The 15549-nt window shown below is 32.9% G+C and overlaps 1 protein-coding gene across 6 annotated transcripts in view; it reads left to right on the forward strand.

The window, feature by feature from the left end:
• The window catches only part of TRPS1 (transcriptional repressor GATA binding 1), a 300769-nt gene that overhangs the window by 66556 nt on the left and 218664 nt on the right, over nucleotides 1–15549 (forward strand). For all 6 annotated transcript variants that reach the window (XM_074266590.1, XM_074266630.1, XM_074266621.1 and 3 more), the window contains one exon: nucleotides 9778–10901. In XM_074266590.1, the coding sequence (XP_074122691.1) occupies nucleotides 9778–10901 (1124 nt within the window). The remainder of the gene's footprint in view (nucleotides 1–9777; nucleotides 10902–15549) is intronic.

Here is a 15549-nt window from a genome sequence, read left to right on the forward strand (position 1 = left end):
TTTGTTTCAAAATCTATAGCCTAATTGATTGCTGAGCAATTTACCAACTACAAAAATGGTTTAAAGTCATTTAAAAATATTCATTCTTTGTCCTCAAAACACAGAATATCAGATTTATTCTCTATATTCTAGATCATTTGAAATGTTTTTCCTTTGTCAGGCTAATTTCCTTATTCAGAAGGTTAATATTTTCTGCAATGCTTTTGGATTTATAAGAGATTGCTACAATGCCTTAAAAATACTATAAGTTTAGTAGTTTGTGCCAATTTTTCCAAGATATATTTTTGAAGACAGAAAAATCTTAAAATAAAATGGGTGGGTTTTTAAATCAATGTTCAAACTCCAAAATTTCCATCCATTGACTAAGAGTCATCTTAAATTGGTCCCTTATAATCTTCTCCACTGCAATCAGTCATAGTTCTTGAGGACACACCACATCTGAAGAAAAGATTGTAAATCAGTGTTTTCAGTTCAAACAACTTCTTTCGTTATGGTTGGGGATAAGTACTGTGTGTAGCAGTGTCATTTTCAGTGGTCTGAGTTTTTTTTTAAATCTTTTCTCTTTGAAGTGTTTTATGTATTAGTTTTATGATTCTGATTACTGTTTTGCATTAATGCCAACTTTGTTGATTAAGAGAAAAAAATAATAAGAATAAAAGGCTAAAAACATTTAAAAGAAACAAAAAAAAATCCCTTATTTTGAGCCTTCTTTGATGAGACATACAGCAAAAAAAAAAAAAAAAAAAAAGCATCTAAATACTTCTTTAAGCTAAGGCTATAAACATAGTATATAATAAAAAGCTTTTTACACCAGGATAAAAATAGAATATGAAATTCTGACCTGTATTTAAAAAACAGTCTACACCAGTGGTCCTCAAACTTTTTAAATAGGGGACCAGTTCACTGTCCCTCAGACTGTAGGAGGGTCGGACTATAGTAAAAACAAAAACTCACACTCTGTCTCTGCCCCGCATTTGCCATAACCTGGCGGGCCACAGAAATGTCCTCAGCAGGCTGCATCTGGCCTGCGGGCTATAGTTTGAGAACCCCTGGTCTACACTATCATAGTTTTCAGAAATTTAAAAAAAAAGAAAATTCAGTACAATAGTGATTTGATGTCTGTAGTGGTTCTTTTTATCCTGTAATAGGTGTGCAAGTTAAGGCTTTGATAGAACTGTGATCTTATTGATATGAGTGTGCTCCCTTTAACAGTGGATCACAACTGTTCCATGTTTTTTCATCATGTGCTTCATTTTTCCATGACTTCACACATATCTTCCATAAAGGATACATCCAGTGAGGCAGCAAAAAATTCAACTGAATTTTAAAAATTATCTTTGAGTGGCTATAGATTTTAATTCTTCAGAGATTGTACTATTTAATGATTTCTCATTTCTGGAAGAATATGATTAAAGATTTTTTTTTAATGATATAGTTAAAAGTAACCTGTTTTCATCCTTCTATTGACTTCTAGGCCTGGTTCATTAGCTATCTTCAGTGTCAGTCCAAGATTTAGATATTGAAGAACAAACTGTACATTGTTCATCCAATTATCAGAGTTGAGACAAAAGACATTCTTCATTTCTACTTGGTTTTTCCTACATATATATTTAGACCAAACTAATTTGACTAATTATAGATCACATGCAGTAAGGTCTACATTGTTCTAGGACTTTATTTAATTGATACAAAAATGTTTTCGACAATAGTAGTATCTAAAAGACTTCATAATCAAAGAATTCTTTTTGGATTCTCTTTTGGACATTTTCTATGATAATGGTAAATGCTACTCTTCCTATTTTATTCTCTACTTGAGATTAATAACCTGAATGTCATCTCTGTCAGTCATTCCATTTTTCAAAAAATCTTATATTTTTTTCATATGTATGGGAAAATACTTTCCTAGAGGAGAATCTAGAAGACAATGTTTTACCTACTAAATCAGTTACGTTTCTGTATTTAATGTACAAAAAGCACAGTGGATTTAGTATTTTTGACATATAACAGTCAATTGCATGACTATAAAGATTTCATCAGTGTGACTACAAAGATGTACTATCATTTGCAAAATAACTATCTTTTTTTTACATACTTTCAAACGTGCCTTCTCTGTGTGGATTATTTTTATATACATTTTGTAGATAGGGGATAAGACACATATGTGTTCATTTGTTTATAATAACTTTCTTCTGCTTTTGGTATCATCCTCTCTTTCAGATACATTGAGAACGTCTAAAGGACTACCCTTATCACACTCACAGCTGTGTTGTTTCAAATATAAACCTCCTTTTCCCCCCAGTTGTCTTAAGCTCCAACTGTTCGTACCATCTTTGTTTTATTTAGAGTTATTGTAGAGTAGACTGTTAAGACTCAAAGTATGAGATTTCCATTGTCATTGATGGAGAGAAGAGTTATGGAAAGCTTACATATTTCTTACGTGTACTCTTCTTTTCCTTTATTCATTGTTTTCCACTCTATGTTCTCTGTTCATAAAAACATGACTAGCTAATAGATTAAAGTTTGAGCACAGATATAATCTGTGCCATCCTTAAAGAGATATACTTTTTCATTTCCTAAGTTCTTTTATGTAGAGCGATAGCAAGGTGGTACAGAAAATCGGAAGGTAAAGCATAGAGTCTTGAGTCAGGAAAATCTAAGTTCTAATCTGGCCTCAGACACTTAGTTGTGTAACATTGAACAAATCACTTACCCTTTATATGCCTCAGTTTCCTCAACTCTAAAATGGGAATAATGATATTTGTTTTTCAAGTTGTGATAATAGGCAACTCAAAATGGGTGTTTTCTTCATTTCTTATAGCATTATTCCAAGGGGCGGTAAGTGCTTTACTGACATTGGGTATCAATCCTCAGAAGTACTTCATGTAGGCTAAAATAGAAGAAATATGTACCATTAGTAATTTAAGGCTCAAAATATGGAGCTACCAAGTATGTATAGCTTGTAAATCATCAGGAAACAGTATAGAGAGTATAGAGAAAGGAACATCATACTAGAAATAATAGACATAGGTATGATTTGTGATGGTTCTTTCACTGATTAGCTATATGACCATAGGTTATTCTCCTTCAGGTCTCAATTTCTTCTTCATCTAAAAGACAAAAGAATTGAGCTATATGTTACTAAGCACCCTTTCATGTCTAAAACTTTGACATGGGATATAAAAGATATATATTTTTGAACAGCTGTCAGGAAATGAACAATTATCTCCAGACTTTTAATGTGATAGTCACGCTATTTGTGATGAGTTCTTCTAGATATTTATAGTGATAACATAGCTCCTCTTTTATTGTCACTCATTCTCCTCCATGCATTAGCATTTATAGTTAAAAGGTTCTGTCAAAATTTTATTTTTTTACAGAATAGCTTTTTCAAAATGTACTCAAATATTTCCTAAGTAACCTACTGTGTACAGAGCACTGTGTTAATTGGTGGAGAAGATATAAAGTTTAGATGACATGATCCTTCCTATCTGAAGATTTAGGAGCTGGATAAGCTTTGAACTCAGATGCCTGTAATACAAAATATTATTTTATAAGTTCATTAAAGAGGTGCAAAATGTTTTATTAGTGATCTAAAGAATTGAGAATTCTCCATTGAGAAAAGATCATTTCAATTTGCAGTTAAAGAATAGATAAAAATTAAATGGGGAGGGAGAGGGGAAAGAAGATAAAGATAAAAAGAGAGACAGACAGACAAACAGACACAGACTCAGACACACAGCGACTGAGAGAAACAGAGAGAGACACAGGGATAGTCAGAAAGAGATTGAAAGACAGAGTGACAGAGAGAGCATCAGCTATGGAAACAGAAAAAGAAAGACAGATACAGAAAGAAAACGTATATAGAGAAAAGTATGAGAATAGGAATAATTTTGCGAGATATTGAAATATGGTTAAAGGATTGAATAGTTTATTTGAGTTGGAAAATGGAGTCTAAATAGATAAGTGGAAAAGTATGTCAATGACATAATATAAGTAGATTTGGAGTTTGGGGAAATATCTTGAACTTTTTTTTTTTTTTTTTTCTTAATCAGTAGGGATTAAAGATGATGCTTGAACCTGGTGACATGAACAAAGCTGTGCATAAGAAGTATTGTTTTGGTATTGTATTAATGGGACAAAAATGAAAAGAGAAAGATCTGTTTAGATACTATTGCAATAGTAGAGGTTGTTATGTACATAGTACATGGTATAGATTATTATGATAGTATCTGGATGAAGTGGCTGGGATTAGAGAGCCAAGGAATAGATATGGAATAACTTAGTTAAATTGAGAAATATCATGACAGGAATGACTAAATGAAATATTAACATGTTTATCAGAGGGTAGTACTATCTCACAACCCTTTTCTGTCCCTATGTAAAGTGGGTTTATTTTATTGATGTTGTTATTCATTTTCTGTCTTATAAAAACATATCATTTTTTCTGTTGTTAAAATCTTGATAAAAAAGTAAAGTTAAATGGTGAAAATGTAATTACTACTTTGAACCTTAACTTTGAATAACATTGAAACTGTTCTCTATATATGTAGACACTTTTCAAAGCATAGCTTCGATGTTGCTTCTACCAGGTTTTCTGATTGTCTTTTTCCCCTTCTCCCAGTTTTTATTGTTCTTATTGTTTTATTGTTCTATCACCTATTATGTGTGTGTATTACATATATACATATATATATATATAAATAACTTGTATATATAAATACGCAAATACATACATATTATATACAGTGAATATGCATAGAATGTGCATACATATGTGCTTACATAATGTGGATATGCATGTATACATATAGGTTTGTATGTAATGTATATTATGTGCTTGTAGGTATATGTGTATGTGTGTATATTCTTATCTATTGCTTCTCTCAAATTATAAGTGCCTTGAGAATTTTCTTATTTGTTTTGGTGTCATTTTTGAACAGCAAAATGACCTGCACATAGCAGAATAGAAATGAACACTAGTTGAACTGAATTGAGCTCAAATTTGGAATGGTGATTTTTTTTTTAATTAATTTTTAATTATAACATTTTTTTGACAGTACATATGCATGGGTAATTTTTTACAACATTATCCCTTGCCCTCACTTCTGTTCCGAATTTTCCCCTCTTTCCCTCCACCCTTTCCCCTAGATGGCAGGCATTCCCATACATGTTAAATATGTTATAGTATATCTTAGATACAATATATGTGTGCAGAACCGAATTTTTTTTGTTGCATAGGAAGAATTGGATTCAGAAGGTAAAAATAACCTGGGAAGAAAAACAAAAACAAAAACAAAAAAAACAGTTTACACTCATTTCCCAGTGTTCCTTCTCTGGGTGTAGCTGATTCTGTCCATCACTGATCAATTGGATCCGAATTAGATCTTCTCTTTGTTGAAGATATCCACTTCCATCAGAATACATCCTCATGCAGTATTGTTGTTGAAGTGTATAATGATCTCCTGGTTCTGGTCATTTCACTCAGCATCAGTTGATGTAAGTTTCTCCAAGCCTCTCTGTATTCATCCTGCTGGTCATTTCTCATAGAACAATAATATTCTATAACATTCATATACCACAATTTACCCAACCATTCCCCAATTGATGGGCATCCATTCATTTTCCAGTTTCTAGCCACTACAAAAAGGCCTGCCACAAACATTTTGGCACATACAGGTCTCTTTCTTTTCTTTAGTATTTATTTCTTTGGGGTATAAGCCCAGTAGTAGCACTGCTGGATCAAAGGGTATGCACAGTTTGATAACTTTTTGGGCATAATTCCAGATTGCTCTCCAGAATGGTTGGATTCTTTCACAACTCTACCAACAATGCATCAATGTCCCAGTTTGCCCACATCCCCTCCAACATTCATCATTGTTTTTTTCCTGTCATTTTAGCCAATCTGACAGGTGTGTAGTGATATCTCAGAGTTGTCTTAATTTGCATTTCTCTCATAAATAGTGATTTAGAACATTCTTTTATATGAGTGGAAATAGTTTCAATTTCATCATCTGAAAATTGTCTCTTCCTATTCTTTGACCATTTATCAATTGGAGAATGGCTTGATCTCTTATAAATTAGAGTCAGTTTTCTATATATTTTGGAAATGAGGCCTTTATCAGAACCTTTAACTATAAAAATGTTTTCTCAGTTTGTTATTTCCCTTCTAATCTTGTTCGCATTAGTTTTGATTGTACAAAAGCTTTTTAATTTGATGTAATCAAAATGTTCTATTTTGTGATCAATAATGATCTCTAGTTCTCCTTTGGTTACAAATTCCTTCCTCCTCCACAAGTCTGAGAGGTAAACTATCCTATGTTCCTCTAATTTATTTATGATCTCGTTCTTTATGCCTAAATCATGGACCCATTTTGATCTTATCCTGCTATGTAGTGTTAAGTGTGGGTCCATGCCTAATTTCTGCCATACTAATTTCCAGTTTTCCCAGCAGTTTTTGTCAAATAGTGAATTCTTATCCCCAAAGTTGGGATCTTTGGGTTTGTCAAACATTAGATTACTATAGTTATTGACTATTTTGCCTTGTGAACCTAACCTACTCCACTGATCAACTAGTCTATTTCTTAGCCAATACCAAATGGTAACTATTGCTTTATAATATAGTTTTAGATCAGGTACAACTAGACCACCTTCATTTGATTTTTTTTTTTTTCATTAATTCCCTTGAAATTCTCAACCTTTTGGTCTTCCATATGAATTTTGTTGTTATTTTTTTCAGGATCATTAAAATAGTTTCTTGGGAGTCTGATTGGTAAAACACTAAATAAATAGATTAGTTTAGGGAGTATTGTCATCTTGATTATATTCACTCAGCCTATCCAAGAGCACTGAATGTCTTTCCGATTATTTAAACCTGACTTTATTTTTGTGGCAAGTGTTTTGTAATTATCCCCGTATAATTCCTGACTTTCTTTTGGTAGATAGGGAATGGTGATTTGTTACCATTTTCAAAGAAATGTTAGTATAAGCACATCACTTTGCATATATATTTTGGTTTTCTTATTTAACTATTCTGGGAAAAGATTTTTAAGGGATTTGGGGACATGAAAAATTATCTATGATTTCAAGAAAAGAAAAATAGTGTGCAAAGGCACCAACCTCCAAAAATAAAGACGAGATTACATTATTTTAGAGTGCTCTTTCAGTAGTATAGACAGTAATGTCTGACTTCTTTTTTGTGATATACTTTTCTCTCTCACAAATAGGAAATACATATGATTGGCTGCAAATATTTTCTTATTCTTTTTGTGATCTAGAAAATAAGACATTTGTATAAAGTACTGATTTTGTGACTTACTATGTTTCTTGGTTTAAGTAAATTTATAAAATATTATATTTTGTGATTATTAAGCTGTTTATAATTCTACTTGGATATTTATTCATGTTGTGGAGTAAGTCCTTGCTTCTCAGCTAGTGAATGATGAAAGATAGCATTCCAAATCAGTTTGTTGGAGAGAAAGTATCAGAAACAATAATGATGCCATAATAGCTAGACAGGAGAGTAGAGGGAAGTAATATATAAAAAGACTTGTAAGATAGGAAGAGACTGGTGATATACTTAATATTTTGGAAGATATGAAACTGAAATATTGAAATAGGTTTTTAAAAATGTTCTTTCAAAATTTTGTGTTTGTTTTTGCTATTTTAATGAAATAATGGTTCACATAAAAATATATACATATATAATATAGATAGTATCTAATTTATATTTACTATCTATGCGTTCCTTAAAATTATCCTATAAAGTAGATTAATGCAATTGTGATTATCCCATTTTATAGCTAAGCAAACTGAGACTTAAAGTGGTTGTGTTGTCTTGCACATGCAGTCAGTACAAAGTACTGGAGATAGCATTTGATTTAAGGTCTCCATGACTCACCATTCAGCAATCTTTCATTGTTACCATACTACTTATCTTGAGAATATCAAATGGTAGACATTCAACTTTTCACAAAGTCATATTTTATCCACACATTCTAGAACAGAGCACCTATAATTCAAGAAGTGATCTTATTCAAGTCTGTGAAATTCCTCAGACTGCAATTAATTATGCTTAAGTCAAGTCATGACTTTACCTACCAACAATGGTGAGAGATTTGTAGAAGTTGTGACATCTTATAATCACAGAATTATATCTTTGTGCAAATCTCATTTCTTTTAAACATTTTTTCAGGTAAGCAGATGGATAACTTACATTTTAATGTCATGTGACTTTGTCACCTGTTAAGCCAATGATTGTTGGGTTGTTTAGGTTTAAGTAAGGTGAGCATCTTCTTCCTTCCATGCTTATCCTTTTTAAAATTTGACAATCACTGATCAACTGGAAAAATAAAAAAAAATGTAGAAAATATATTTAAGATAGCATACAGAAATGTTCTAAGAATAACATTTTCATAAAGTGTAAAATTATTCTTTAATGGAAAAACATGAGATGGAGACATTCAGTATATGTGGGCTTATAGCACATTAGACAGAGAGCCATCTTTATTTTTGTATGTTAGATGGCTAAAAGGCATACTATTTGCATTTTTAAATGTTTGCTTTTAATGATTTTTAAATGTCTGAGACTTTCCTTATGGCAGGATTCTCACATGAGTAGTGATCACATGCTTTTTTTCTGGCACAGCTGTTGAAAAAGGGAGAAAATAATTATTCCATTTGACTAATATATGACAACGGGATCCTGCAGATATTTAGCAGTTCTCTGACAGTTGGAAGATTAAATCTGTCACTCTGTGGATTATTTCAGTCAGAAATTTAGGGTTTAAAAATTATATCTTAACACCAAGTAGAGAATAGAAGGAAGAAGGCTGAGTCTAATTGTTAGTAGTGATGCTGTCCAAATGAAATGGTACATATATAATGTATTATGAGGTTACATAGAATGTGTCTATATACTCTGCAACTTCCTAATCAGGGAAAAGAAATAATATTATGATGAAATGTATGGCATAGATTTTGACCATATTTTACTTTGGTCTCTAAAAAATCCTTTTGAACCATGGCCAAATGATCTCTCATATTCCAGGATAGTTGTGGTATATTTGTCAAAAGGGCTGGGACATTGGCAATGAGAATAGAGAGTTTAAAGATATATGTCTTGGAAGCCTTGCTTCCTTCTTATATTCCATTTTATACTGAGTTGCCCTCCTTTACCATTCTTCCTGTCTATTCTCCATCTTACTCTTTTCAGTTGTAGTGTTTTGGGGTTCAAATGTATGATCATTGTTGCACCCTAATTTTAGTACAGTACAAGTCTATTCAGTCTGAAATTTCATTTCTATAGGAACAGGAAAAAAAATTTCCTTGGAGAGGGTCTATATTAAGCAATTTTGGAGAAATTGTCACTGGTTTTTGACAGCAATCTTTAATCTTTGAGAGAAACAAAATAGAATCTCAAATGATCTGGGATACTCCTTCAAGAATGTAATTTGAGGGAAGTAGTTCAGTTAAACCTAGTCAGTTGAAAATTGTTTCCTAGATTTCTAAAATATACATGCCTAAATTCCTGAAATAAGCTCTCAACACATTATTTCTTGTCTGTTTCATCTTTTCCTTGGTCCTAATATGTTTAGCATGTTTTGTTTTTCTCAAATATGTGACTATTTAAAAAATTGAAAGTAATTTGCTAGTAATTTATTAGCAGGTTTTTTTTTTATGTGAAAAGATTATTTTTCCTTTTCTCCTTTTTTTTTTCCCATCAAGGTTTCTGTTTAATTAGTGCAACATTTGAAATAATATTACTCTCTTCTCTGACAGGTCACTTCAGGTGGAACTTTTATTGGCATCGGACGCAAAACTCCTGATTGCCAAGGAAACACCAAGTACTTTCGCTGTAAATTCTGCAATTTCACATACATGGGCAACTCATCAACTGAACTAGAGCAACATTTTCTGCAGACTCACCCAAATAAAATAAAGGCTTCTCTCCCCTCTTCTGAATCTGGGAAATCTTCTGAGAAAAACTCTAATAAGTCCAGCCCCACTCTTCGAGATTCTGGAGACTTGGGAAAGTGGCAAGACAAAATTACAGTGAAAGCAGGAGATGACACTCCTGTGGGTTACTCAGTGCCCATCAAACCCATTGATTCCTCTAGACAAAATGGTACAGATGCTACCAGCTACTATTGGTGTAAATTTTGTAGTTTCAGCTGCGAATCATCCAGCTCCCTCAAACTGTTGGAACATTATAGTAAACAGCATGGGGGAGGACAGTCAGGAGGCCTTAATCCAGACTTGAATGATAAGCTTTCCAGGGGCACTGTCATTAACCAGAATGATCTAGCCAAAAATACAGAGGGGGATGCAGTAGCTAAGGCAGAAAAGGGCTCCAGTGCAGCTAAAAAGAAAGACTTCTCTAGCAAAGGAGCAGAGGATAATGTAGTGACAAGCTACAATTGTCAGTTTTGTGACTTCAGGTACTCCAAGAGCCATGGTCCTGATGTAATTGTGGTAGGGCCACTCCTTCGTCATTATCAACAACTACACAATATTCACAAATGTACCATTAAGCACTGTCCATTCTGCCCCAGAGGCCTTTGTAGCCCTGAAAAGCACCTTGGAGAAATTACTTATCCATTTGCTTGTAGAAAGAGTAATTGTTCCCACTGTGCGCTCTTACTCTTGCACCTGTCTCCTGGGGCTACTGGAAGCTCCAGAGTTAAACATCAGTGCCATCAATGCTCATTCTCTACACCCGATGTTGATGTTCTCCTGTTTCATTATGAGAATGTGCATGAATCCCAGGCGTCTGATGTCAAACAAGAAGCAAATCACCTGCAAGGGACAGATGGGCATCTGACTGTCAAAGAAAACAAAGAACACTCATGTACCAAATGTGACTTTATTACCCAGGTGGAAGAAGAGATTTTCCGACACTACAGGTAAGCTATAGGGGAAGGAATGGAACTTATCCTGGAGTCATAATAAGAAAGGGCAAGAATCCAAAATTAGTATCAAGTAAGTGGTATATGTTTCTGTTCCCTTATACTCACAAATATCCTATAAGAGAGAAAGGGGTATGATCACATCAGAGTTTGATTTGATCAATGATTTCATTTTAGCATAATTGAAAGTAGTCAAAGGTGGAAAGGATCCAGACCTGTGATTTTATTGGTAGGGGGAATTCCCTGTTGTTGAAAACAGCTCTAACTCTATAGACCCACAAGTAGTTCTCCCCCCCCCCCTCCTGGGAATTGTATCTTAAGAGAATTTTAGGGAATTTGCCTGGGATATCTGAAAGGCTAAGTACTTGTCCAGGGTGACATAGCTAAATATGTGTGTCAGAGACTGTTTAGTATGCTGACTCATTTGAAGTATTTGATGGGATTTAGTTTTCTTTCACAATCTATTTATCTTGACTAAATATGTTGCTTGTGTTCCACAATGGTTCCTTAGATCAGCTCTCTTATGATGGGTTGTACTATCACATTTTCCATCTTTGATTCCAAATATGAAACAATCAGCTTAAGAACATGCTGCTGTTTGCCTTTCTAAATAAGCACAGGCATTCTACTGACTGCAGAATCATTGCACAACCCCCACTAGGCTTGGCCTCCAAGCATGAATCCTTTTCTAAGGTAAGTATTCCATATTGTAGGTGTACACTGTGGTATTGTACTTTTATAAAGTGCCTTCTTCCTCCAGGCAGATAAAGCTTTTTCAGTATTATATTGTGTTCCTATCTAAAGTAAGGCTAAATTGGTTATTTTTTCAGGTTATTTTCTAGCCTTGTCAACTTTATGACACTGGGGTCCCTAATTAATCCTTTTGCATTACCAAGGAACAGCTGTTGGATGAGTTTGAAAAAAAAAAAAAGTATAGAAGAAATACTTAAAAGGGAAGTAGAATCAAGGGAAAGAAAATAAGTCCATTTCACCTGGTGTGAAAATATGAGTCTCAAAGAATAGAGGAAGAAAATCTCATATAACAATACAGATACAAAGATGAAGGGCTGTGCTCCATTTATCTAATTTAATAGATTAAATTTTTTTTTAGACCAATGTTGAACAAAAACACACTGTGCTTGGAACATCAAAACCGCTGCTTATCTCAATGCTTCACTGTAGTTTTAAGTTTCCTCTAAGCCTGAGGGTGGCACCTCACTTGTATTAATTACAGCAGATTGTTCGGCCTTTGCCTTTAATTCTGGGGGAGGGCCAACTGTGGTGAGTTTTACCAGTTTTCTGAACTCTATTGTCATTCTAGTGGTCTCCATTCAGATTTAAATGGAACATTGCTAACTAGGACCTTTTAGGCCAGCTGGCTGCTCCCACTCCATTTTAAGATTTGAGCAATAATGTCCAGACCAAGTTTTTGCTAGCTCACTTATTTTAATGATGCTATCTAAATAAAATTAATTTTAAAGCATTCTAATAGAACACCTTATTTATTCCTCTGTCTATGTTTTATCTATTTGTCTACCTGTGTGTATCTTGTGAGACTAAAGTACAGGGTAATGAGGTTTCCCAGATCTGCCAGAGTTGGAAATTTATTATTTAGAAACTCTATAGATTATAATGTACATTTGTCATTAACTTTAGTTCATGTCTTGAGCACTGTTTTACTGTATATGAAACAATCATTTAAATATTTTATTTATAAAACGATTGTACAAAACAATGATATAAGACTAATTAAATTCCTTGTGCTCATATGAGACTTTTATAAAAGTTATCTTAATTTGAGGTTGGGTGAAAAATAATTTTTAAGAGGCTTTAGTTCATAATCCTTTATACATAAGTTTGTTCTTATTTTTATTAGCAAAGTAATACCTAAAAAAAGCCAAATACAACTTAACCTAATGCCATATTTATAGTTCACATACAGAACTACACATATACATACAAACATAATGTTGGTGTATTTATACATACATTAATAGTTCAAAACTTTCATTTTCAATCTCTGAATCAAAAGTATGGGGAAAAGATTTAAATGGAGTGGAAAGCTTAACAGTTGAACAAACTAATTATCTGTAGAAACTCTATACCACATCATTAGTCCCTTTCTGAGCTTCAAGTATAAAAGTTGAATGAGGAAATCAGTATAGCTGAATATGATCATCTATACTACAAGTAATTTTAGAAGGTATCCATTAGGCTTCTTCATACTTTTGCATTCATGCTAGAAAACAAACATACTGTATGGTGGTTTGAATTTTTTAAAAAGAAGCAAAGCTGGCCACTATTTTACTGGGAAAATGGACTTCTATATGGATGTGACTTGTACCTTTTAGCTTGTTAACTCATTTCCTTGCTAAGTTTCTTCTTCCTGCCTGTTCCTTTGATTTCTCCACCTCACTTCTCAAATGACTTGATGTTTACATCAATTAAATTAAATATCACTCATCTCTTTTCTCATGTCAACAAGCACTTTTACATGCCTACGATGTGTCCTACATTGTGTTAAATTATAGCAATACAAAAAAGGCAAAAATGTTAATTTTTTTTTTTTTTTCAGATTTTATCCTCCTTGATCACTTTGCAACTTCTGGCACTCATGGACAGCCTCCTTTTTGGACACTAGCTTCTCCTTTAAAGTCTGAGACATTCTATTTTATTCCTTTAAGGATCCGTGACTTTATTAGAGTCTACCAACCTAAATTGAGAGCTCACAACTATATGGTAGATCATTTGATCATTTGTACAGAGCTGTTTTTTGCTGAAAAAATGAATCAGTTTGTGGCCAACCTGATCACATATCATGTTTACCTTGAACTGAACCTTGGCAGCCATGTAGTCATCTTCAATTCCAAATTCAAAACCTTTCCAATTTGGTAGAACCTAATAGAGATTATACTTCAGAGTCATCACTATCCAAGGCCAGATCCACATCATTTCACATTTGCTCAATTACTACACAATCTTAAATTATCTCCTAATCTCACCAATCTCTCTTTCATCATTGCCAAAGAAATCTCCCTAAATAACATGTCACTCCCCTGTTCTCCAGTGATACTGCATTTTTTTTTTTTGCATTTAGTGCTCATCACTACTGTTTCAACCTACCATTCCATAGTTACTACATATTACTTACTTTTAGACATTCTGTAATACAACCAATTAGATTTTCTTGTTGTTACTCTCACATAACATTATGTTTCCCATCTCCATTCCTTTTCCTAGGTTGTCTCCATACTCAGAACAAATTTCTTCCTCAACTTTGCCGTAAATATACTCATTTTCCTTCAGAACTCAGCTTAAAGTCCATTTACATGAGGCTATTCCTTATTTCCCCTAGCTTCTAGTCCTTCCTCTTGAAATTTCCTTGTATTAACTTAATATATTGAAAGGAAATATGTTACTTTGGATAGAGATCTGATCAGAAATATTTAGGGCTTAATTTCTGCCTCTGTCATATCATGGCTATTTGACCCTGAGCAAGTCATTTAATCTCTTAGTGCACACGGGAACTCTTGAGGGCTAAAGTTTGCAGGAAAAATTATCAATCTATTTTATAGATTGGCAAACTATGATCCAACAGTCAAATTCAGCTGGTTGCTTCTGTTTTCATACCATCCATTTAAGAATGATATAACTAGAAGGCAGGCAACAGTTTGTTACTCACTGATTGAATTGGTAAAGGACATTTTTTTATCAGGAATTTGTTATCCTAATGAAATCTCAAGTCAGATCACATATTCACATATAAACACACATACCACACACATACATAATGCATATATAGGTAGCTATATGTATATGATATATCTATATGTCAAGATACCTATTCAATAAACTAACATATATTATACTTATGTGTGCCAATTCTGAATATTTAAATTGTTTTTAAAATTCCCAAGTTTTGAATATGAGTTGTTTCTTTCATATAGGCATTTAGTATATATATATATATACTAAATGCCTATATGAAAGAAACAACTCATATTCAAAACTTGGGAATTATATATATATATATATTATATATATATATATATTGATTAGTTAATCTACATATGAAATATCTACTGGACATTTATTGACCTACATTAATGATGCTTTAATAGCTATGCTTGCTTTATAGTTTAAAATAAGGTTTGGAACTACTTTTTATTGGAAAAATAAAAATTATAAACCATCCTGGCAAATCTAAATATCCTGTTACTTTTCCAGGTAGCTATCCTTAAATAATTGATACTCTTTGCCAGCAAATTCAGTGGTATAGTAACTCTCTTTTTGATTAGTAGATCTTCATATCCAAATACAACAGTACATTGTTGGTTAAAACACAAGAGACTAAGAAATTAAAATATAAATTGAAAAGTCTAAAAGAGACATCTCAGAATTGGGATTTTTATAAGGAAGAAATCTAACTGAATTGTTTTCACAAAGCCGTAAATAAATGAGAAATTTCAATGTAAAGGCTAAGCCATGTAAGATTTAAGAAAACTTTTGCTTTGAGATCAAGTAGTTTTTTTCACTGTCTACATTTTGAATTTTTACTTTATTGTTTAGATTACTTGTGTCCTCCAAAACATTTATTTGTAAGTTAGATTGTAAAATATCATCAGCTATTTAAATCGAATGATAG

The sequence above is a fragment of the Sminthopsis crassicaudata genome, chromosome 1 (assembly GCF_048593235.1).
Source record: "Sminthopsis crassicaudata isolate SCR6 chromosome 1, ASM4859323v1, whole genome shotgun sequence".
NCBI classification, from domain to species: domain Eukaryota; kingdom Metazoa; phylum Chordata; class Mammalia; order Dasyuromorphia; family Dasyuridae; genus Sminthopsis; species Sminthopsis crassicaudata.